The following is a 25,947-nucleotide window of genomic DNA, read 5'->3' as shown; positions in this document are numbered from 1 at the left end:
TAGCCAATCACCTGGCTGCACAGCTTGTTGGATGGTAGACAAAGTCTCCATTTTGAATCTTCCATATTTTATAAACTTGCTTAGATAAGTTAAGTCTATCACGGGGCGACATGAACCGTTTTTCTTCTGCACAAGGAAGAGAGGGGAGTATAACCCCCTGGAACTCTTTGCCTGTTGGGACAGGCACCGTGGCTCCCTGTACTATCAGCGGATCACCGTAGGACAGTAACACCTGCTTCTTTTCCTCTGACCATGGTAGCAGGGTGGAAATAAATCTGGGGAGAGGAGTACTAGTAAAGGACCATGTGTGGCCTGTGGAGACCGTCTTGATGGTCCTGTAGTCTGTGATCGAGGCCACCCAGATGTGTCAGAAGAGAAGCAGACGCGCCCCCCACCCGACCTGCCTGGGCGGGTCCAATCTCAAAACGACTTAGCCGGCTCATGCCCACTGGACTCCTGGCTTTTAGCAGACTTTTGAAAGGATGTTTGACCTCTGCTTTAATTCCTTCTGAAATCTTGGCCAGGCCTGTAAGAGCATGCTTCCGTTGAATGCTCAGTACTGCATCTTCTGCACTAAGCATTCAAGGGAAGCACGCTTTTACAGGCCTGGTGGGAGGTCAGGCCCATCCTTGGGCATTAAGCCTGACCTCCCACCCCGTGGCCCAGGCCATGGCACTATCCAATCTGTTGTCGAACAACGAAGACCCCTCGAAGGGGATCCTACACCAGGCTTGTTTGGACGCCGGACCAGCGAGCCAAACGTGTAACCATGAGGCCCGCTTAGCCGAGACCGAAGACAGCATAGTCCAGGCCAGCAGGCGGATAAGGTCGATAGAAGCCTCCCCTAGGAAGGCCACTGCCAGCTTCAATTTCTGGACTGCTGAGCCCCTGGCCAGTTCTTCTGAGACACCCCGGAGTACAAAGTCCACACACTCTGTCCAGGCATCCATAGCCTTGGACATGGCTGCAAGGGCCAAGGCTGGTTTGCAAGCCATACCAGCTAGCCCATAAATTCTCTTGAGGCCTTGGTCTCTTCTCCTCTCAAGCCTGTCCTTGAAGCATACAGTGTCCTCTAAGGGAAGAGTGATGTTTTCCAGATGTTTTACTCTCACTTTACTGTCTCTGCCTTGAAGGGTTATAATCTGGAGGTCTTGCTTGACATTCGCTATCTGAAGAGCTAGGGGAGACATTGTAAGGCTGGGATGGGCGCGGATACTCCTGGGCCTCATCAGCCAAGGAGCCAGATAGAGTGGTGGACTGGCACCACATGCAGGTTGTACCCCACTCCTTTAATGATTGATGCACCACACGCTTAACAAGAGACTCCATCTGTTGGTTTTCCGTCTGAGTGAAATTCCTATTCAACTTCAGCGTCAAGTAATGCAAGTTGTATAGTGTACAGCATAATTGGCAGTGTAGTGTATAGTGTACAGCATAATTGGCTGATGAGGGGAATATCACATGGTATATCAAGCTTGCATACAGTGATAATTTAGTTTTTGGTGTGTTTTTAGCATTTTTCAGGCTCAAAAGTAATAAATAAAATGTTTCCCTTTACAAATGCTACTAGGCGAAAACGCGCCTACACGCGGGTAGCCATGCTTAGCTGCATTTGACGTTTGAAATACCTCTAAACACAGCAGCAGTGTACATGAGGCCTAAATAATATGTCGTCACCTTCCCGTATGTTCTTCCTGGTTTGTGGTGTAGTGTTGTCTTCTGCTGTTGGATCTCCTGTCACCCAGGATGTCTGCCTCTTGCTCCTACTTCTGTATTGCATATCTCTGGTGTTGTAAAGATTGGAGGTGTGCTCGCACCTTACAGGTAAATGCCTACTTATCCAGCATAGCAAGGTCTTCCTACTCCTTTTTTTTATAAGTTTGACTTCCTGGGGGAAGGAGAAGAGCAGAGGGGTGGGAGGAGGAGAGCAGAGGGGAACAGTTATTTAGGCGCACAAATGTCCAAAAATGCTTGTGTAAGATGTTTACAGGCGCTTCCACTTAAGTCTATGGGGCCAAAAACACTAGACACAGCACCAAAAAAAGCTCATGTGACATTTCAAGGAACTGAGTTTAGGGATATGAACAGTCACAGTAGAAGAGAATGGGATTTATGATGCTAAACATTGTAGCAAGTCGAGAATTGCACAAAAACACATGCTAAAATGATATTGTATAGCGCTTTGCAAACTGCTGGCACTATATACATTTTGTATAATAATAAAGTGTGAATGGGGCTTAGACATATCTGTCCTGACTGTGAGCATTCCAGCCATACATTCTGCAGTTCAGGAATTTATTTCAGTAGCAAAAAAGTAACAGTTTAGCCACACAGTGAGTTGGACAATGTATCCAGTATCATCATTGTGTGACAACTTGTGTACAGTCAAGGCTTCCAGCAGACTTTTCTAGTCTTCTTCTTACTTGGCCTTGCATTGCGGTGATTCATTTATTCCAGCCGGACATGTTGAGGAAAGGGTACTGCTAGACACCTACAGCATTCATTTTCAGAGAGCTGTAGGGACCGGGTTCACACCGGTCCCACATACGCTCTGACTTCCAGCGCAGAAGTCACATGACATGTCATAATCATAATCAGTGGTTCCCTATGAGAGTCTTCTTAACCACTTCCCGACCGGTGCACGACGATGTACGTTGGCCAAATAGCACGGGCAGGCAAATTGGCGTACAGGTACGTCCATTTGAAATTGCCGCCCTGCCATCGCGTGTGCAGGTGCCGGTCGGAACCCCTGTGAGTCCGGTCGCGGGTCCCGCAGACTCGATCGCCGCGGGGATACCCGCGATTGTGTCACGGGGAGGCTGAACGGGGAGATGCTGTTTACATCTTGCCTAGCAACAAGTGACACTGATCTCTGCTCCCTGTGATTGGAGCAGAGATCAGTGTTCACTAACACACAGCCCAGCCCTCCACAGTTAGTAACACGCCCCTAGGACACACTTAACCCCTACACTGCCACCCCCTGGTTAACCCCTTCACTGCCAGTGTAATTTACACAGGAATCAGTGCATTTGTATAGCACTGATTGCTGTATAAATGACAATGGTCCCAAAAATGTGTCAAAAATGTCCGATGTGTCCGCCATAATGTCGCAGTCACAATAAAAATCGACGCCATTACTAGTAAAAAATAAAATTATTAATAAAAATGCCATAAAACTATCCCCTATTTTGTAAACACTATAAATTTTGCGCAAACCAATCAACAATCGCTTATTTTTTTAACCAAAAATATGTAGAAGAATACGTATCGGCCTAAACTGAGGAAAAAATATGTTTTTATATATTTTTGGGGGATATTTATTATAGCAAAAAGTAAAAAATAATGCGTTTTTTTTAAATTGTCGCTCTTTTTTGTTTATAGTGCAAAAAATTAAAAACACAGGGGTGATCAAATACCACCAAAAGAAAGCTCTATTTGTGGGAAAAAAGGACTTCAATTTTGTTTGGGAACCACGTCGCACGACCGCGCAATTGTCAGTTAAAGCAGCGCAGTGCCAAATCCCAAAAAGTGGTCTGGTCTTAAGCCAGCAAAAAGGCCCGGTCCGAAAGTGGTTAACTGGTCCAACGTGTGTCGGTCTGACTTTGAAAATACTTCATGCACTACTTTGATTTGGGCACGATTTCAGCCCATTGATTTGAATGGAAGTCATCATCACCATCTTAACTGATCCGACTTGTTTGATGCCACTTGTGCTCTGAGGATCTTGAGGGGTAACCCCCATGCCAAAACTGAAAAAAAAAAAAAAACAGCGTGGGGTCCCCCCCAAGACCATACTAGACCTCTTAAGTCTGGTATGGATTTTGAAGGTAAACACCACATCAAAAAAGCAGCAAAAAAAAAAAAAAAAACAGTGTGGGATTCCCCCTTAAGATCCATACCAGACTCAAAGGGCCGATATGAATCTGTAGGGGACTCCACGGCATTTTTCTTTTTTTCATAAAGTCGGCGTGAGTTTTCATCCATACCAGAAGAAAAGGAATTGGTCAAGCGACAAGTCGCAATCATCTCAAAGTGGGATCCTGTACATTGAAGTCGCATGGAAGTCAGACATGAAGTCGCAGGGCAAAGTCGGATTGGAAGCAGTATGACTTTCGTGTTGGATCAGTGTGAACATAGCCTAACTTAGGAAGGGTGATGAGCTCTGGTGTGTTTTGGACTAGGACCCACACATGTAAGCCTCCAGGAAGCTGTTATCTGTATGGTCTAATCATCTGCAGCTGGGGCACTCCCCACATCGCAGCTGCATGTACAGTATACAAGGGGTACATATAGATGATTGACCTGTATGGGTGACAGCTCCTGGTGCGCTCGCACACACATGCGAGTTCAGATCCTAATCTGAACACGCCCAAGCTCATCGCTGCTTGTGAAGGACAGCACAGAGATGCATATAATTAACAGATTACATTTTCTGTTTGCTCTCATTTCCAGGATGTTTTGTGGACCCCACCTCTAATCCCAATCACAACAAAGGCACCTTTAGAAATGTTTAGTATTGGCAACAAGCAGATACCTATAGATAATTGCAGGATTTTTTGGGGATTGCCGGCAGTAGGCAACAAACAAGCTCAATATGCAATTAGGAAAATAAATATAACAGACAACTTGTTAGTGGATAGTCATTGGCCATAACACTTCATAATTGGTTTAAAATGAAACACTATGAACTTTATTCAGGTAAAGGAGTAATGCGGGATATTAAAAAACAAACAAGCACACATACTCATCTATGTGACTGTAGCATTGGCCTGATTCTGCAGCTGTCCCCTACGGCTCTAAGCCCAAGAACTGAGTGATCACATGACTACTGTCAGAGCTCTCTGCTCTGATCCTCCAGCGCTCACTGGAGAAATGGGCTTTGGAGGGGTTGGAAGCAGCTGGCTCAGGCTCTCAGAGGCTGAACCAGCTGTCTGTCAGGCATCTGGGCAGATCCCAATATTATTGTCAGGATCCTTCCAGAACCTGGAGTGGCTGCCTTTCAGCAGCTGCAGGAGGAAAATGGAGGGGATCAGTTCCTCTATATAGCACCCACGCTGCTCTTCCTATCCAGGTGTACAGGGGGAATCCAAAGACATGCAGGTAGGTTAATTGGCTTCTGGCTTCTGTCCAAAATTGGCCCTAGTATATGAATGGGGACCTTGGATTGCGGGCTCCTTGAGGATAGGGATGTGGGTGTAGCAAGGTACAGGGAAAGGGACAATTGTAGACACTCACTCAGGTTGAACTGGATGGACTGGTGTCTTTATTCAACCTAACTAACTATGAAACTATGAAACTATGAAGCATGGGTCCTGGTCGAAATTGCAACCCCTATACATATGCCTCTGTTTAGAGTTCATCGGACCTCTTAAAAGTAAGCAAGAGAAAGCGGCCGCATTCCTACATAACAGGAAGTCAGATCACAGCAACAAAAATGAAATTAAATAGATTTGGAGGTGACTTAGAGCAATAGAGGTGTCAGAAACCATGAAATCAGACCGAGACAGAAGTACAGTTAAATCACACTTGTTTAATAATAAGAGTAAAAAGAACAAACATAGTCAAATTTTGGAAACCGGAACGGATAGTCAGCCAAGTCAGAAAGTCAGGGATCAGTGTAGTAGAACAGCAAACAGGATCTGGAGCCAGAATGGATGTCAGCCAAGCAAGTATTTAAATAGGAACACAGGAGATCGTCTCTGTGATGTTGCCCAAGGCAAAAGCAGAGATCCACTGGGCTGGATGGCTTAAGTAGGCAGGTCTGACAAGCAGGATATCATCAACAGGTGAGTAGCTGTGGAGAGATAGGAACTGGCAATTAACCGACAGCTGAGCAGCCAGCTCAGAGAAGGAAGGGCTGAGCCCAGACCTGACAAGAAGGGACTTTGTAAAGTCATGTGTGCTGGGAAATTTTCGTTTGTTTTTAAGTTATGAACGCCTTCCTCAATGGAATTTTTTCTCTTTAAACCAGAGTTTTCCCCTTTTTTCCTTTCATTCTGAGTGTACCTTTTTTTTTTATATCTTCTCCAATCTTCTCACGGTGGCCATTTTCACTTAAAGCAAATTAATCCATCTCCCTTTACTTTCTGGTACTCTGAGTCTGCCTCCTGGAACATGTGACAGTGCACATCATCTGAGCGAGGGAATCGGTTCGCATGGGTATTCATGGGTGTTCACATTCCAGTGCGGAGCAAAAAAAAAGGGTTCTGCGCCATTTTGGTGCGAATGCGATGCCATTTCAGCCATACATTTGTATGGCTGAATTTGCATCGCACAGACATTGCATGTGATGTGCAGAGCAATGCCGTGCGAATCACATGCAATTTCTGTGATCGCACCAGTGTGAACCCAGCCTCAAAAAGAAAGTGAATTTGGGCTTTAATAAACACTTCTGCACCTAGCCAATTGGATGTTTAGGTGGTAAAGTCAAAAGCAAAGCAGAGATGTCTAAATCTGCTGCCCCTCTCGAGTCATCTGCATGTGGATAGTTTTTCAGAGGTGATTGACAGGTGGTGAGAAGGTGACGTGACGCCTCCTCGCCACCTGTATTAATCCCATTTTTGCTGACAAATACACCACAACTGTGTGCATCGCGTGTGGATGTTGGGTTTTGCTGCGCTTCCCTGTTGGCTTGAATGGGTCATTGGTGGGCTTGTCGCCCACTGATTACGACATGCTCGCTTTTGCTGCAGGTGTGAAGTGAAGCATTGCGACCAGAGAATGTAAACACCATCATCCGCTGCCATTTCCAGTTTATGGGGGGGTTGGGTAGGTGCTAAAAACATGGCTCAACTGCACATTTTTTACGACATAATGGACTAATGATCGTCTGTTTTTTGGGGGTTTTTTGCATGCTAATCTCATATCAAAAATGAAGAGGTTACTCATATGCCAGAACAATAATTCAGTAGTGATGTAATGTGTTGTATTTTCATACAAAAACTGTACTGATTAAACGAAAATCGTATCAATATCATATGAGACACATTTTTGTGCTTGTCCCGTCAGCTAATATCGGATTAACTGTTGTGATTGGCTCTCGATAGCTGTGTACTAACGATCAGATTATCATACAATCGCTTCAAAAGCAGTATTTTTTGTATGATTTTCTGATCGTGTGTATGGGTTATTAGACGAGATGCCTTCAGCTGGAGATCAACTGGAGGCATTATTCCTTACTAAAGCAATGTTCCAGCCACAAATTTTTTTTTTTTTAAAGTCAGCAGCTACAAACACTGTAGCTGCTGACTTTTAATAAGGACACTTACCTGTCCAGGGAGCCCACAATGTCAGCCCCCCCCCCCAGGCTGATCCATCCATAAGATCGGGTGCAGCCACCGCCATTTTAACTAAGGGAAAGCGGCAGAGGAGCGTTGCGGCTTCACTGCTGGTTTCCGTCTGTGCATTCGCGAGTCGCGCAGCGCCTTGTGAATGGCCAGTGAGGTGGGTGGCACTGCTGAGGCTGATCTGTCCATAGCTGACACTTCATCCTCACTGCAGCTCAGTAATGTCACCCTGTATACACTCAGTAATGTTACTGAGCCGGTTACCAAGACCCTCTCCATAACAAGTAATGATGATGCTGTATATCCAAATTGCCTGAGTCCCAGTAACCAATGATGTGCCCAGTCATTGGTCACTAGGATGGTGGAAAGGACACATCATCATTGTGTGCTGTGCCAGCATTCTGGCAACCAAAGGGGGGCAGTGACAATGGGGTGGCATGGGGGGTGGTCACACAGGGAGGGGTGAGCAATGAAAAACTGTTGTCTGAGGTGACAGCATGCTCCTGTATATAATATTTATGATACGGTATTATGTATTTGTAAATCTTTCATAAATTCTATATGGAATATATGATATTGTATAATGTATTTGGATATTTTATCTATATGGTATAGAATATACAGTAAAACACATAAACAACAAATATGATAGTATAATGTGTTTGTACATTATACATATATTATGTATAGAATATATAACACAAAAGATATAGTATATGTATTTTATGTATATGACATAGAATCTGTAACATAGATGATATGGAATAATGTAGCTATTTATATATATGTGTATAGAATATATAACACATAAGATAGAGCATAATGCATTTGGATATTTTACACATATTATGTATAAAGATATAATAAATGCGGTATGATATGCTGGAATCTATTTGTATACATATAGAATATATTACACATTAGATATAGTATATGTATTTGGTTATTTTACATGTGTGGTATTGAATATATAATGTAGATGTTAAGGAATAATGTATTGTACATATATTATAAAATATATAACCCATGTGATATTGTATATTTTACATATATTGCCAAATATATATAAAACATAAGATATAGTATAATGTATTTGTATAGTGTACATATATTATAGAATGAATGAATATAAAGAAAGAAGAAAAAAAAATATATATATATAACACATAAAATATAGTATAATGTATTTGGATATTTTACACATATTATGTATAATATATATAAAACATACAGTATGATATCCTATAATCTATATACAATATATTACACCTCAGATATAGTATAATGTATTTGGATATTTTACGCATGTGGTATAAAATATATAATATATATGATAAGGAATAATGTATTTCTATATTTCACATATATTATATAGAATATATAACACATGTGATATGGTATAATGTATTTATAGTGTAAATATATATAGAATATATAACATATAATATTGTATAATGTATTTCTATATTGCACATATATTATATATATACAGCACATATGATATAGTATAATGCATGTGAATACTGTATACATCTTGTATAGACAATGTAACATATATGATGTGGTATAATGTATTTTTATATTTTATATATTATGTATAGAATATATAGGACATAGGGTATGATAATATTCTCTTTGTGTGTGTGTGTGTGTGTGTGTATATATAGATAGATAGATAGATAGTTTGATACATTGGTGATGAGTTGCTCTCATACTTCATTCCCTCACTGCTTAGCAACACCTAACAGTCAGAGAAATGTTAATGACATGGGGGAGAGGAGAGGGGGGTTAGTAAAAGTAACTGTTTAAACATTGCACCCCCCCCCCCCCCCCCGATACTATACGACCCCCACTGCTGGGAGAAGTCATGCAGGGCGGTGTATGGAGGAGGTGATGGGACTGTGCTGGTTGCTCGGTGTGAGGGAAGGATGCTGAGGGAGTCATGCAGGGTGAGGAGGGGGAGCGGCAGAACCGAGGAGCCCCTCCCCCTCTCCCTCTCTTCATGGGGGAACGTGAGGGACGTGCGGGAACCATGCAGAGCTCTGGCCGGGGTGAGGACCCCTCCTGTCAGCCAACCCCCCTGACTGCCAGCCTACTCCACATGGCGGGGTGGGAGGGGGTATTATCATGCTGCGCACACAGGAGGAGTTGCCATGTCTTCTCCTTGTATAGACAATGAAGAGAGAAGAATCTGTATGGCTGAGGAGGGAGGGGTCCCCAGGTGCTGACCACCTGTCTGCTCTATACTCTCCTCTCCGACCAATCACAGCTCATCATCACACTATTTCTAACTGAATCCCCCTCCCCTCCCCCTTCCTTACATTACAATAGAAGAAGAGACAATCCCCAACTCCTACCCTGTGATGGGATCTCCGGGCAGACAATGAGCAATCACATCACCATGGTAACAGAATACACACACTCATCACTGGGAGTCCTGAGGACTGGGATGACACGACTGTTATATCATCACATCAAAGCCCAGGACAGTGCTGATGGCATCAGCCATACACTCTACATTCTCCTGTATAGAACGATTTCATATTATCAATCGATTGCTTCTCAGGGAAAAAATACATTCAAAGCGCCATACACTAAGGCTGGGTTTATTTATTTGTGAATTGGAAGCATTTTAAACCGCATCCAATTCGCATGTCGTAAATGTGAGCGGTTCTCAATGGAGCTTGTTCACACATGTCTGGGGCGGCCGCAGCACGGTTTCAAAAAGCACCCTGTGTGTTTTTGGGTCCGATTCAGGTTGCAAATTCAGGAAAAAATTCTCATCTGAATCGCACCAGAACCGATGAAGAGAAACCCACCGGAATCCGGACTGCAAATATGTGAACCAAAACCATGTAGTGCAAGGGCCTGCCTGATTGCATACAAACTGAAATGCTTAGGTTTTAGTAAATCTGAAGAGAAAAATCTGCAGAAAATCTAATAGTGTGTGGGGTCTTTGGCATAGATGAGTCTTTTTTTTCTGTTCTACCCACAGGCTTAATGGGGGAAAAAAAAAAAGACTCAATTCCCTCATTCACACATAGGGAATCTTCCCCGCTGAGCTATTGTATACTGACAGTAGGGAGACTTCCCCACCATCAGAATACATTGATCAGTGCTGCCGGCTATAGCTAGCGATGATGATTGAGATGGGAAAATCAGACAGGGCTCAGCAGATTGACTTCTGTACAACCTCCCTGCCCATACATGGATCAACATTCGGCTGAACTGGCTGATCCATATGGCCGGCATTAGATTGTATAGTGTATGGCCAAGCTTAGCCCTCGTTCACACTGAACATGGGTTTGAAATCATGCGAGTTCAGCTGAACTCACGCGATTTCAAACCCGCATTTCAGTGCGATTTCGGGGGGGGGGGGGATTTGAAAGATATCTGTGCAGGTTCATGTACGGATTTCTATTGGAATCCCCCCGAAGTCGCCAAAAGAAGTGCAGAAACGACTTTTGGAAATGGGTGCGGCGCCACAAAAGTCGGCATCACACCAATTGGTTTAGTGCCGTTGCCGGCAATAGACTATGATTTGATATATATTGTATATGTATTATATAGACTATGATTTGATATATATTGTATATATATTATATAGACTATGATTTGATATATATTGTACATATATTATATAGACTATGATTTGATATATATTGTACATATATTATATAGACTATGATTTGATATATATTGTACATATATTATATAGACTATGATTTGATATATATTGTACATATATTATATAGACTATGATTTGATATATATTGTACATATATTATATAGACTATCATTTGATATATATTGTATATATATTATATAGACTATCATTTGATATATATTGTATATGTATTATATAGATTATCATTTGATATATATTGTACATATATTATATAGACTATCATTTGATATATATTGTATATGTATTATATAGACTATCATTTGATATATATTGTATATGTATTATATAGATTATCATTTGATATATATTGTACACATATTATATAGACTATCATTTGATATGTATTGTATATGTATTATATAGACTATGGGGGTTATTTACTAAAGAAAAATCCACTTTGCGCTGGAAGTGCAGTCGCTCTAAATCTAAGGGGTAGATCTGAAATGAGGGGAAGTTCTGCTGATTTTATCATCCAATCATGTGGAAGCTAAAATGTTATTTTCTATTTTCTATTTTCCTTGCATGTCCCCCTCGGATCTACAGCGACTGCACTTCCGAGTGCACTTTCAGTGCAAAGTGGATTTTCCTTTAGTAAATAAACCCCAATTATTTGATATATATTGTACATATATTATATAGACTATGATTTAATATATAGTGTACATATATTATATAGTCTATCATTTGATATATATTGTATATATATTATATAGGCTATCATTTTATATATATATTGTATATATATATTATATAGTCTATCATTTGATATATATTGTATATATATTATATAGACTATCATTTTATATATATTGTACATATATTATATAGACTATCATTTTATATATATATTGTACATATATTATATAGACTATGATTTGATATATATTGTATATATATTATATAGACTATCATTTTATATATATTGTATATATATTATATAGACTATCATTTTATATATATTGTATATATATTATATAGACTATGATTTGATATATATTGTATATATATTATATAGACTATGATTTTATATATATTGTATATATATTATATAGACTATGATTTGATATATATTGTATATATATTATATAGACTATGATTTTATATATATTGTATATATATTATATAGACTATGATTTGATATATATTGTATATATATTATATAGACTATCATTTGACATGTCAAATGGTGCGCTGAAAGTGGATTGTGAACATTATCAGCAATCGGTGATGATCAGTGAATAAGTAATAATATCAGCTTATATTTGTGGTTACAAATAGGTTGTTTGCCTGTATAGAGGTGTGAAATGCATGAAGGAGATATAGATCACATCTCGCCACCTGTACACCTCATCAGGGCACTTCGAATATAAATATCACCTTATAAGTGGCATTTGACAGTCACCTCTCTAGATGGCTCATTATTATTTATTGCATTATTATTTTTTATTATGTTTTGAATTAGAATAGAAGACTATAGGCAGGAAGAGGTTCATCAATACAGCCTTTGGTAAGGTGGTATCGGGTACCAGACGTGGCAAGAACCTTGTGGCTCATCATCATCTTATTATTATATTAGTATTTGATGATTATCGCACTGAGAACTTTGCATGTATATTAGACTGGATCTGCTGTACACAGTGGAGGTTTCTGGCTGGAAGCGATGGTTTTCTTGGCTCGGCCTCCTGTCCTGAAATGAAGACTAAGGTCTAGTACACACAATGAGATTATGGAACGAATGATCGTCTGTTTTTTTTGTTTTGTTTTTTGCATGCTGATCTCATATCGAAAATGAAGAGGCTACTAAAGTTACGAAAATTCTCGTATGACACTTTGGAAGTGATGTCCTGTAGTCTTTCATTTCTGAGCATACACAGTGTTTCTCTTCCCATTTTTTTTTTCCAGATGAATACTGTACTGATTAACCACTTCAATACCGGGCACTTTCACCCCCTTCCTGCCCAAGCCATTTTTCAGCTTTCAGCGCTATCGCACTTTGAATGACAATTGCGCGGTCGCGCTACACTGTACCCATATCACATTATTATAATTTTCTTCACACAAACAGAGCTTTCTTTTGGTGTTATTTAATCACTACTTATGAGGTGGTACTTATGGGCACTGTGAAGGAGGCACTAATATGCCACACTTATGGGGACTAATAGGTGGCACTGATATGTGGCACTGATGAGCACTGAGAAGCGGCACTGGTGTGGGCTAATAAGTGGCACTGATAGGCAGCACTGATGGCATCACTAATGGGCACTGAAAGGCAGCACTGAATGGCATCACTAATGGGCACTGATTGGTAGCAGTGATGAGCACTTATTGGTGGCACTGATTGGTGGCAATGATTGGGTACTGCTGGTGCTTTACTGTAATCAGGCCACTGATGATCAGTGCCCTGTTTACGTGTCTTGGTGTGCCCTGTGAGGAGATGCAGCTGATTGGCTCTCCTTGCCACACACTCTGTCAGTGTGAGGCGATGAGAGATGATTACCGACCACCTCCGTGACAGGCGCGCAAGAGCGGCCTTTCAGGGGTGACGTCATATGACTTTCACCCAGAACGAGAGCCGCACCGCGCCTCCGGCATTTGATGGTGGACGGGTGACAAGTGGTTAAACAAAAATTGCACCAGAAAATTGTTCGTGTTTTGATAATGCCTGGTACACACAATGAGATTATCGGGCGAATTATCGTCCGCTTTTTTTTTTTGCATGCTAGTCTCATATCGAAAATTAAGAGTTTACTAAAGTTACGAAAATTCTCGTATGATGTCATGTGTTGTAATGTGTTTATATTGTATTTTTGAACGACTACTCATTAAACAAAAATTGGACGATCTGGTATTATACAAGAAACATTTTTGTTTGTCCCATCAGAAAAAAAAATCACGAATTGTTGTGATTGGCTCTCAAAATCTGTGTACAGATTATCGCACGATCTATTCCAAAGTGGTATTTTTCGTAGGATTTTCTGATCGTGTATACGAGCCATAATTCCAGATAAACTGTTGTGATCAGCTCATGAAAGCTGCGTACTAAGGATCAGATTACTGTCCGATCGCGCTGAAAGCGATATTTTTTTTGTTCGATTTTGCGATCGTGTGTATGGGACTTTATCCTCTTATTTATGGGATACGTCTTGAATATCTTCTACAGTGCCCCTGCCTCGTTATTATAGGAAATCCGTGTAGACACAAGTTATAGGAAATCATGAACACACACAGCGGTGCTATTTGAGAAGGTCAGAGAAATTGGGAAGCCCCTTCCCCCCCTCCAGCCTGTGAGGGGTTAATGGGTACGTGCAGCGCGCAGCGCTACCTTCGCCGTGTAGTTGTGTGATTTGGCCGCTAGTGGACAGCACCGAGCGGCAGGTGAAGAAAGTGGGCGGGTGACGTCACGGGGATCACGTTTCTCCTTTTGCCGGCTGGGATTTTTTACAGCGAGCAGAGCTCGTGTCCTCATCACTTACTGGAAGAGACACCGAGAGAGAAAGAACTCAGCTACTGACCAATCACAGGGCACCGCCGCCACCCGTACAGATCATCACACTTATCATCATCTATAGGAGAGCCGTGCCGGCCATGTGCGCCCTGTACTGATCGCCCCATTATACACCGCATCACCCACCACTACACCGGGACTATGCCTATGGAGCTCATGCAAAACCGGATGAAGAAGATTTGGCTGCCCAAGGATGAGGAGCCCACCATGCCCATCAATGGTAGGAGGACCGGGGAGGGGATCGGTGTACCGGGGATGGGGGCGATCGCTGGGGAGGCGGTGATGGGTGTGATGGGGTGATCGGTGGGGAGGGGGGGGGGGGCGATCAGGTTGAAGATCGGACAGGATTCGCCCACTAATCCCTCCAATCACCGCTCTATAATCCGGAAGGGCAGGGTGGTGATCGCTCGGCGGATTAGGATGCAGCACACACCGCCCGCTGTCGTCATTGCGATCTACGTAACCGGCATACAGAGCGAGCTGCAGGATGGCAGTGCCCGACTATTTACGTCACAGTATGCTGTAGTGAGGGTGCGCAGGACGAAGACCTTCGCTCACCTGCATAGAGCTCCTCCAGTGAGGTGGATGATCGGGAGAGGGGTGACCCCGGATTAGATCTCGAGGATGGGGAGGCTTTTTTTTTTTTTGTGTTGGCATCAGCTGTGCAGGGGCTGCTGATCCTGAACCCATACTGATTGGAGGAGGAGATGGTGATGGAAGCATCAATGCTCTGATCAGCTGGTGACTCACATTCCTGATCTCCATCTATTCACTATGGAGGAGGGGAGAAATGTCCCAGGAGGAGGATTCCTGCAGAATGGCTGTATAATTTATGTGCATGGTAGAAATTCTTCTGGCTTTTCTTGGGTTATGTTTCTTTATTTAATATATATAATTACACATTTGAAATTTTTGCCCAACAACACAGATGCGTAAATCGAGGGGAAAAAAATCTGTGTGTAGAAGTCCATTTAAAAACAAGGTGCTGCATTTTAGATCAGTAACAAATGGTGATGTTTTAGTGTCCCTGTGCAAAAGGCCCTAGATGTGTCTTCAGGCATGGGGGGGGGGGTGTAAGATCTGCCCCCCCTCCCCACTGAGGAGGTTCACCCCTTTTTATTTTTTTTATTGGTGATCTTTGTTACTGAATGTGAGTGGAAATCCAAAGTGTTGGCGTTGTCCCCACAACAAGAGGTGAGGAAAGTCTTCCTGTGGGGTCACAGAGTTGGGGAATTCCCTTTCAGGAGAGGGAATAGAAATTTGCACACTACAGAAAATTAACCTGGTGGAGGGGTTTTAACCCCTTCTGCATCTTATAAAATATATATATAATATTAGTGTTTGCTGCTGTTTAATGACAGAAGATGTAGGCCAGTGCTGCTGTCGGGTTTTAATTGGCGATGTTGTATTATGAAGATTCTGTGATATATTTTTTCTCCTATGACAGAGGGTAATAAAACATTGATTGATCAGTCTTGTAATTTCGGGATTTTCATTTAACAGATAAATTGTCTCTCTATAGTACTGATGTTATGTTTAATCTTCATGATTCTTCTCATTTACTGGTTCTTGTTCAGGTATTAATTGGAACTTTGTACAAAATGAGAATTCAGTGTCCAGTTCTTTTTTGCTGATCCTGATATATGGTTGTGCTGGGGATGAAGCTCTTGGTTCATAGCCTCTCAAACCTGCTTCCCAAGACATACCAAACCCCAACATTTTTAAAGCGGAACTTCAGTCATCTAATCCTCCAAAACAAAAAAAACTTTCCGTTTATTAAATCTTCTGCCTTTGTTATAACTTTGGATAGTAAATTATTTATTATTATTTTCTGCCAGTAAATAGCTTATACTGCCCACTTCCTGTTTCTTGTCTGGTAAAAAGCCTAGGCTTATCATATCATACACAGCTCTGTCTGTGTTTGCCAGAAAGGGAGGGGGGGAGTGAGTCATAAGAGGGCCAATAAGAGCTGCAGAGCTGGAGGTGTGCCTCCTGTGTAAATCCAGGAAGTGAACAGGCAGCAGCTTCAGCTGGCCATAGTTAAAATGGCTGCAGCCAGACTCAGTGTAAGGAGATTTCTGCAGCATATATGGTAAATGTATAATTTTATGCAAAGTGGTTGGAGGGAGGAGTCAGAATGGCATAGATCAGTGATGGCAAACCTTGGCACCCCAGATGTTTTGGAACTACATTTCCCATGATGCTCGTGCACTCTGCAGTATAGGTGAGCATCATGGGAAATGTAGTTTCAAAACATCTGGAGTGCCAAGGTTCGCCATCACTGGCATAGATGGTCCAAAATTGGTGATGGGGGCACCAAAAAAAAGCCTGTTAGGATGGGCTTCTAGGAGCTGCCACTACTGATTTGTTCTTCAAGGCTTTCCTCATATGTTTGCAAGAGCTGCTGACTTTTTATGTTTTTCCCCACTTCACAGACTGCATGCTTTTTCCAGGTCAGTGGCTCCATAAGTATAAAAGTCAGGATCTGGGACACCAACATTGGCCATTATATTTCTGTACTCGCAGGCTTCTTTTAAACCAAGGGTCAGTACAAGGATTTCTGAAACCGTAAACAAAGGAGCTTATTTGGTAGATTTTTGCATCAGTGTTCTTTTTTTCCCGTCAGGTAGTGGTGAGAAGACCAGCTAATCCGGCATCACGTGTAGCCAGATGATGTCCGGTAGAAGTCAAACTTGGCAGGTAGACGTTTTGTCCGGATTAGTAATCCTAAAGTCATTTAGGCGGCGTCCTCTGTGAAGGTTCATTCGGGATTAGGAATAGTCTATAGTCCATTCTCCATCCAGCCTATGTGCCACCACTTCATTTTATTTTGGTTATTACAAGCTAATAAAATGTAAAGATTTTGGACTGCTTTGCATGGAAAGCGTTCTATGTTGTCTTTAGATGTCGGTGGTGCATCCTGTTTGGTTTTTGCCTATATAAACCTCGGCTTTCTTCTCTCCAGCTACATATTTTACCTATGTAAATGGCTGCGTCAGATATTTGTCCTCTTCAATCCACTCCACGGATCCCGTGACTAAGCATGCTGGCATGTTCTGTTTGATGCTAGCTGTTTTATCACTGAAAGGAAGCTGGAGGTATTGGACAAACATTGCACTCTTCTGCTTGTGCTGAACACCAGCCGTTCTACATAGCGATGGACGGCAGAGCAATAATGGCAAAACAAATGTGCTATATACTGTATTTTGTCAAGTGTAATTGAACGTGGTCAGGGTCTCTAAAATCATGTGTTGGGGTGTTTTTTATTTATTTTTTTGTAAGCCATTGCAGCTTTTTGCACAAAAATCGCGTTCATTAGAATGGATGTGGCTTTCACTCTCCAGACACTGACAGCTGTGTCCCTTGGGGCAACAAAATAGACAGTACATGAATGAAGAGTGACTCAGCAGATGGCTGCATCCTAGATGGACTAGATTAATCAATCCATTCTGAATTGTGTGCAGTGACCGGACCTGTGATGGCAAATGTTTCCCTTTTCTACAAATGGGGGGAGATTTCACTGATGCAGCTGTGCATAGGAACCGATCGGCTTCTTACTTCACCTTCTCCATTTAAGCTTTTGCAACAAATAGGTTTGCACCGATGCAAATCACATGGGATTTGAACAGAATGGGGTGCGATTCCTGTCTGAATTGCAGAGTTTCCCCCACCGCTCCTGTATGAACCTAGGCTTGTCATAGTGACTACAGCCTGGGTTCACACAGGAGCGGTGCGGGAAACCTTATGCAATTTAGACAGGAATTATACTCCCCATTTCTATTCAAAACAAGTATCGGTACTCGCACTCGCAAAAATTGCAATTCCCCCCTCGGATCCACAGCGCACTTGCAGTGCAAAGTGGATTTTCTTTAGTAAATAACCCCCCTGGTTTCTTACTATGCACAGCTGCACCAGATTCTGTGTGCACCAGTTTTAGTAAATTTCCCCTATAGATGGGAGAAGCAAGTGCTTCCTAAAAATGGCCTGATTATAAGCAAAGAATGCCGCTGATTCTAGAAATATCCAAAGCTGCAGATCAAATGTCAGGCCAGGTGAGCGCTTCCAATGTAAGCCCCCACACCACACAATCTGGTGCTGTCTGATCCGTGATCGTGGCACTTCACATATGCAGAAGTTGCAGGTTGAACACACTCTATTACATAAAGTATAAACTTTTGTCATAAACTTATGACTAAGCGCTTCCTACATTAACATTTATCTGATATCGGCTTATACTTATGATCTGTGCATGGACTTTCATGGATTTTATCCAATAAAGTTTATTTCTGTAATGTAGTGCGTTCAACCTACAATTAGTGCATATCAGCTGATTCTAGTATTGGTAGTGGTCTTTGGGCCATAAAAGAGGCTTGGTAATTGACACTTCTAATGGTTGCATTAGTAAGAAGGTTGCTATTAAGCCCAGCAATGTGCAGCTAATTGGAGGATGGACAGATGTCTTGATACTTGTCCTGGTGAGACCTCCATCTACTCCTGGCCATCCAAAGAGTCATCAAGAAGAGCTTTCTCCTGTAACTCCTCGATTACTCATTTCATTCTCTAGCTGCCACTTTTTAGTATGACTTTAGATCTGGCTGCATTAGGACAGTTTTTATTAAGCTAAATGGACCCAACAGTCGTGTTGATAATATGCCTATTAGTTGTTCGTGTGCAGCCATGACACCTGTCTACTGCTCACCGGATGACTTAACCCCTCCGCCTCCTTTTGTCATTCACACAAGTTATGGGTGACAGGCTAGTGGATATAAGCCTATTATCAGATTACATGCCAATTCTTATATATGCATGATCATCCTGCCCCAGTCTAGTGAATATTAGTCTGAGCTGCCTGACGTGGTCCTTCTCGCTTGGCTATCAGACCAGTTTTATTCACCAGATTGGAAGAAATGCAGGGGCTACTCAATAGTAAGTTGGCTAACAATTATTTTGCTCAATTTTGTGTTGTATGGGAGAGAGGGGGGGGGATAAAAACTATCGTCATGGGGGGGGGGGGGGGTGTCACTTTTTTGACAATTTCTGGAATTGACCATTTTTCTAGGAAAGGGTCTCATTATGTCCTTTTAGGTTGCAATTTAAGGTTTGTTTTGTGGTTTACGGCTGGGTGGGTTACTGGAGATTTATTATCTGCACCTGCTAGGTTTGTATGCCTGGGGCTATGAGTGGGATACTTGGGGAAGACTTTCATTGTAATTAGCTGGACAGATCTAATTAACACACAAAAGGAAGGGCGAAAAGTCGGATCAGTGGGGCTTCTTTGTGTTCCTGAGATAAGACAGAAACTTTATTTAACTACCAAGTAAATCTCAATAGCCCCTTTAAAGCCCGGGTTCACACTGCTGTGGGGCAAGCTCTGCATGTATTTTGCATAGGACTTGCACTACATTCCTGTGCGAATTAGGTGTCACTGGGGTGCCATGGATTTGTATGGACCAAACTGGTGCAGGACCTTTTTATTATAATTTTTTTTTTTTTTTTTTTTTTTTTTTTTTTTTACGCACCAGAATCCAATCATGCTGTGTAAACCAATTGTGGGGTGTCGTTAACTTAACATACACGCCACAATCAGTTTGCATGGACGGGTTGCGCTTTTAGATGCAGTGCTGAATTTACACCACATCTAATAGGGCAGTTTACATAACTTGTACTAGATATCTTTCTATCAGATCTGTGAGTAAAATTGTAAAATGATACTTTTTTTATTTTATTTTTTATATTTACTTGTAGGGCCTAGTTTTGGTTTGTAATTATGTGACAATTTCTATAAATAGGTATGTGACCTATTTATAGAAATTGTTACATAATTACAAAGCAAACTAGAATTTATTAACATGACAGTCACGTCTTAATGAAAACCAGTGACTCATGAAGCTGTGAACTATGTAATTAGGAGACAAAGGTAGTAGGAACGGTTTCCCTGAGCACTGCTTGTTGCTGACCACCACCCTTTTGTTTTTGTGCTAATCAAATGCGCCAGGAATGTTGATTGGTGCCAACATCCTGGCATAGAATGGACGATATGTGCTGTCTGGGATAAACCAATTATCTGTCCCAATAGCTAAGTACATAGTTCTCACTTTTTTTTTTTTTTCTCATCCTACCAGGGAGTTTAGTCAGCTGATTCTCAAACCCAGTGGAGAAGCTCATTGTCTTATTGTACAGTTGGCAGCAATCAGTTTTACCATCATGGGTGGGCTTCATGCTTGTACATCACCACCCTGTTATTGAAAATATACATTTATATGCACTTGAAACTTATGGATGTTTTTCTCTTCTTTTTCAGTTGGTGGTCCTCAGCTTGCTAACTCCCCAACTGTGATTGTAATGGTTGGACTACCAGCCCGGGGGAAGACTTACATATCCAAGAAGCTGACACGTTACCTCAACTGGAGCGGAGTACCTACAAAAGGTGAGCTGCATTTTTCTTCAATATACCTTCCTCTGCTCCTCTTGTCCCAGGGAAACATCCATTCACTCACCTATAGCAGTCTTAGCAGCTCTTTATTATCTACTTTGCATCTTTAGGGCGGCTGTTTGCATGTAATCCCACAAGGATCGATGTGTAAACTGTCAGGGGGCGCACAGTCATTCTTTACTGCAGCTAATCGCTCAATGTGGAAATGTCAGGCCGTCATTGATTTTTACAGACTTCTGTCCGTGGTTGATAAAACGCACCTGGCTGTACATGGCATAGAAATTCGATGATCTGTGCGGTGAGCCGCCCTAATTGGCTATATGCATAAGCTCTTAAGACAAAAAAGAAAAGTTTGTCTTTTCTCATATTTGTTCTAGAATTTGGTGTATTTCCCTTTTTTTATTTTTTTTATTTTTTATTTTTTTTTCTGCATCAAAAACACAAGAGTGTTTAACATAGTTTCCAATGGCCCTAGTTCACACCAGTGCAATGCATTCAACAAAATTGGAACATGTTGCATTTTTTTTCTTTTATATGGACTGTGGCAAAATGCATCAAAAACGCACATGTCCTCAATTGAGATGAGAGGGTAAATAACGCACCAGAACGCAACAAAAACGGTCATGCAGATAGGCACCCGGGAAACAGAAATTGTGGTGTGAACTAGACCTAAACATTAGTAATGAGTTGCATAGGCACGCTATGATTGTGAGTAAAAATGCTCAGGAGTGCATGAATAGTGCTTGCCACGTTATAATCCTTTTAGTGCTTATGAATATTTTTGCAATTCTAATACAGTTCACTGTAGCCAATTTATGACACAGAAATGAACCTTTACTTTGCCTATGCAGGGCAAAGTAAAACATTCACCATATTTCCCAGTCCCTAGTAGAACATACTCGCCCCGCTGCTCTGTTCAGCTGCTTGGAGCAGGAACAGCCGCCATGTGTAAGCTGGAGCTGCTCAGGCTGTAGCTTACACAAAGGGGTATGAACTCTCATATAGAAGTGTTGGTACTTGGATGCAGAAATATTTCTTTGCTGCAGGCAGCAGGGTGTAACAGGTTTGCATTAATACCCCCTGGCTAATGCAAACCTGTTGCTACACCCTGCATGGGCAAAGCATAGGTCGGGTTAATAAGAGTTATGAGAATTATTGATATCAAAGTTTGAGTTTTTTAAGTTGTTTGGGGACTTTTAAACAACTGTACATGTTTTGTGTCACTTTCATCCTTTCCTCATTGGCAATTATTTTTAAACTTATTGCTTTATGAAAATTACAGCATGATATGGGCATCTGAAACTTTGGATTATAACCTTTTCTGTACTGACTCTATTAACAATGCATACCAATATCTTTTGATTTTTCCAGTGTTCAATGTTGGGGAGTACAGACGTGAAGCTGTAAGAGAATTTAGTTCTTATGACTTTTTCCGCGCCGACAACCAAGAAGCCATGAATATCAGAAGGTTGGTGGACTTTTTATTATAGATTTCATCATGGCCTGATGCATGCCTTTGAAATGATTACAGTCCCTCTGTGGCCTCTCCTCCCGCAAAAAAAAAAAAAAAAAAAAGCCGTCACACTTATCTAGATCAGTCCCGCATACTGACATACGCTGTGTCTTGCTAGAAGCTTAAGATGTGTATACAGTAGGAGAGAAAATACTTTTTCCTACCTGCTTCAGGCTACAGTAATATTCTATCAGACGATGTTAAAGCGGGACTCCGCCGGGAGTGCGTGTCTTTTTATTTTTTTTATTTTTTTTAAAAGCCAGCAGCTACAAATACTGCAGCTGCTGACTTTTAAAATAGTGACACTTACCTGTCCAGCGTGCCCGCGATGTCGGCACCCGAAGCCGATCTCTCGGGGGCTGCCGCCGCCATCTTGGGTATGGGAATCAGGAAGTTGAGCCTTTCGGCTTCATTTCCCGGTTCCCTACTGCGCATGCGCGAGTCGCACTGCGCAATGAGGATGGACCCGCTGCCTCTGGGATCTGTGTGTTTCCCAGCAGGCAGCGGGGGGACTTTCGGAAAGGGGCGTAATCTACGCCCCTTTCCGCAGAGAGCTATCCAGGAAGTGGGTGCAGATACCTGTACTGTACAGGTACCTGCACCCCCCTCCCCCCTGAAAGGTGCCAATTGTGGCGCCGGAGGGGGGGAGGATTCCAATGAGCGGAAGGTCCACTTTAGGGTGGACCTCCGCTTTAAGAGATTGTCCCTAGGCAGTGTGTCTTGTTTCTGTTTTTTTATTTTTTAAATGTAATTTTTTTTTTATTTGGATTTTTTGACCAGACATTGTGCCTTAGCCGCTTTAGAAGATGTGAAATCCTACCTGAAAGAGGAAGGTGGACAGATTGCTGTAAGTTCTGGTTCTTTTCATTCTTTCCTGTGTAGCTGTTTTTTAAATGGCACATAACTAAATTTGGCTTTGTGTTCCAGGTCTTTGATGCCACAAATACAACCAGAGAGAGAAGATCACTGATTGTTGATTTTGCCAAAGAGAATGACTTTAAGGTTAGTTGACAGAAATGGATCATGGTAATTCTGTTAATGCTTGCTAGTAGTGAGCTGTTGATGAATTCTGTTTTTAGTCATTGTAAAGATTTTTAATTTTTTATTTTTTTTTTCTTAAATCAAATCAACAAATAAGTCATACTTGTCTGCTCTGTACAGTTGTTTTGCACAGAGCAGCCCTGATCCTCCTCTTCTCGGGTCCCCTTCCTGGTGCTCTGGTCCTCTCCCCTTGCCGAGTGCTGGATCTCTGCAAGCATAAGAAATGGAGAGCGCAGTTAAACTCCCTCATTGGCTGTTATTAACAGCAGTGGTAGCCAATGGCTCCTGCATCTCAGCCAGTCGCTAGGAAGAGACCTGGGAGAGGATCGAGATCAGGCTTGGGGAAGTATTAGGGGGGACTGAGGGGGAAGTTGCACAGAATGCATGAAGGTTATCGCAACACTTGCTGTCTGCATGACAGTGGTCACCAGGAGAATAAAAAACGGAGAGATTTTAACCTTTAAAAAAAAATAAAAAATAAATCCAATAGATACACTTTAAATTGCTAAAGTAAACTTCCAGACCAAATTTAGCGTTTTTGGGCCCTGGTTTGCACAGCATATTTTGCACATTAAGGCAGGTCTGCCTAGCAAATGACTCCTTCCAATGCTCCCCTCAGTCACTTCCATTTTCTGTTGTCTTCTGGGTTCCTAGTCATTTGCCTCTTGATTGGCTGGCTAGGCCTGGATGATGTGTATAATCCAATCATGTGCACAGGAGTAACTTCGTCCCTGTACAGAATTGTGACAAGACAGTACACTGTGCTACATGTGCATGGCTTAGTGTACAATAATAGAAAAAAGTGCTGAAAGGCAGGGGGAAGCAACCGTGACAGTTTGTTCTGTCAAAAAAAATTAAAGTAAATTTCCACCTAAGTAAGTTTGCATTTTATTTTTCAGGTGTTCTTTATTGAATCTGTCTGTGATGATCCATCAGTTGTTGCCAGCAATGTTTTGGTAAGTATCAAATTAATATTGTCTGGCTAGCAGTTTCCTTAGATGCCCTATTAAAGTGTGTTGGGGATTATTGTAATTGTAATGCTTTGTTACAATTGTAGGATGTTAAACTGTCCAGCCCAGACTACAAAGGATGTTCATCAAAAGAAGCACTGGATGACTTTATGAAGAGAATAAACTGCTACAAGAACATGTATGAGCCTCTTGATCCAGATGATCATGACAGGTAAGGCCTGAATCCTGCCTGCTTTTATTAGCCGATGCACAATGCAATGCTACATAGGGTACAAAAAACCACATCACCTATAAACCGTGTAGAAGATCCCTCCTTCATTGCATTTGTCACACTGATTTATAAGAGCGACTTCAAATATGCATTTACCACTTTGATTGTAGGAACATCATATGAACTGTAAAAAACAAAACAAACAAACTCCCCAATAAAGAAAATGGACTTGGATTAATTAAACAATGTGAGTGCTTCAGCTCATAGCAGCTAGTCAGTATCCACTATATTGAAGCCAGAGTAGTGCAAGACTGATTCTGAGTTGCTGTATGCAATACACACAACTGGAGAAAAACCTGATGAGCTGGGCATGGTAGCCAATCGGTTTGTAAATTCAGCTTCTTCAATTTAAGTTTTGACAACAGTCCTGCAAGCTGATTGGTTTCCTTGCACCGTAGCATCAGGTGTTGCACTCTCCAGTTTTAATAAATCGACCTCTTAGTTCTGTAATGCTGAATGACCCAGTAGGGTTAATACGTTCCTTTGTTTTCCCTGGCAGGGATCTCTCTATGATCATTGTCATTGATGTTGGCCGAAGATTTTTGGCAAACAAAGTTCAGGATCATATCCAGAGCAAGATTGTATATTATCTTATGAACATTCACGTCCAGCCTCGCTGCATCTATTTGTGCCGAGCCGGTGAAAGTGAGAGCAACATCAAAGGGAAGATTGGTGGGGACTCTGGGTTGTCCCAGCGAGGCAAAAAGGTAAATATTTGAGCTATCCATTTGTAATAAAAGTGTGAACTACATTAAAAATGCCTAACTGGTGGCTGTAATAGTATTTTATTTCGTCTTAGTTTTCCATTGCCCTCAAGAAATATATTGAGGAACAGAACCTAAAGGAGCTTAAAGTGTGGACCAGTCAACTCAAGAGAACCATCCAGACTGCAGAAGCTCTAAAAGTGCCTTATGAGCAGTGGAAGGCTTTAAATGAACTGGATTCAGTAAGTAGACCATTTGAATTCTTTACAAATGCCTCCCCCAATAATTGTAATTGTGACACAGCAGTTAAAGTTACATAATTGGATATACATCTGTGTTCATTCTGCACATATCGCAATGAGTTACACTGGGTGGGCATTGGGTTTTGTTTAACCATATGAAGTCCAGTTGCTAAAATCTTTTAATGCAGATCCTTCTATAAGTTATGTGGGTTTTTATTTTTTATGCTTAAAGCGGTAGTAAACCTGCTGAAATTTTTTCTTTTTTTTTCTTTTTCATACCTGTAAGGGAAAAG

General features: G+C 41.6%; 1 protein-coding gene across 5 annotated transcripts in view; it reads left to right on the top strand.

The window, feature by feature from the left end:
* Positions 1-25,654, top strand: part of PFKFB3 (6-phosphofructo-2-kinase/fructose-2,6-biphosphatase 3) — a gene marked incomplete at its 3' end in the record, with an annotated part of 147,150 nt that extends 121,496 nt beyond the window's left edge. Inside the window, 9 exon segments of one of the 5 annotated variants that reach the window (XM_077473567.1) lie at positions 14,384-14,699; positions 20,781-20,906; positions 22,284-22,380; positions 23,206-23,272; positions 23,353-23,427; positions 24,366-24,422; positions 24,524-24,648; positions 25,208-25,415; positions 25,508-25,654. In XM_077473567.1, the coding sequence (XP_077329693.1) occupies positions 14,621-14,699; positions 20,781-20,906; positions 22,284-22,380; positions 23,206-23,272; positions 23,353-23,427; positions 24,366-24,422; positions 24,524-24,648; positions 25,208-25,415; positions 25,508-25,654 (981 nt within the window). 5 annotated transcript variants of the gene reach the window in all.
* Between the last annotated feature and the right edge of the window lie 293 nt (positions 25,655-25,947).

Source organism: Lithobates pipiens, unplaced genomic scaffold, assembly GCF_037356315.1.
Source record: "Lithobates pipiens isolate NorthernLeopardFrog02 unplaced genomic scaffold, aLitPip1_a1.2 Scaffold_8, whole genome shotgun sequence".
In the NCBI taxonomy this organism is placed as follows: domain Eukaryota; kingdom Metazoa; phylum Chordata; class Amphibia; order Anura; family Ranidae; genus Lithobates; species Lithobates pipiens.
This window is presented reverse-complemented; position numbering and strand designations above follow the sequence as displayed.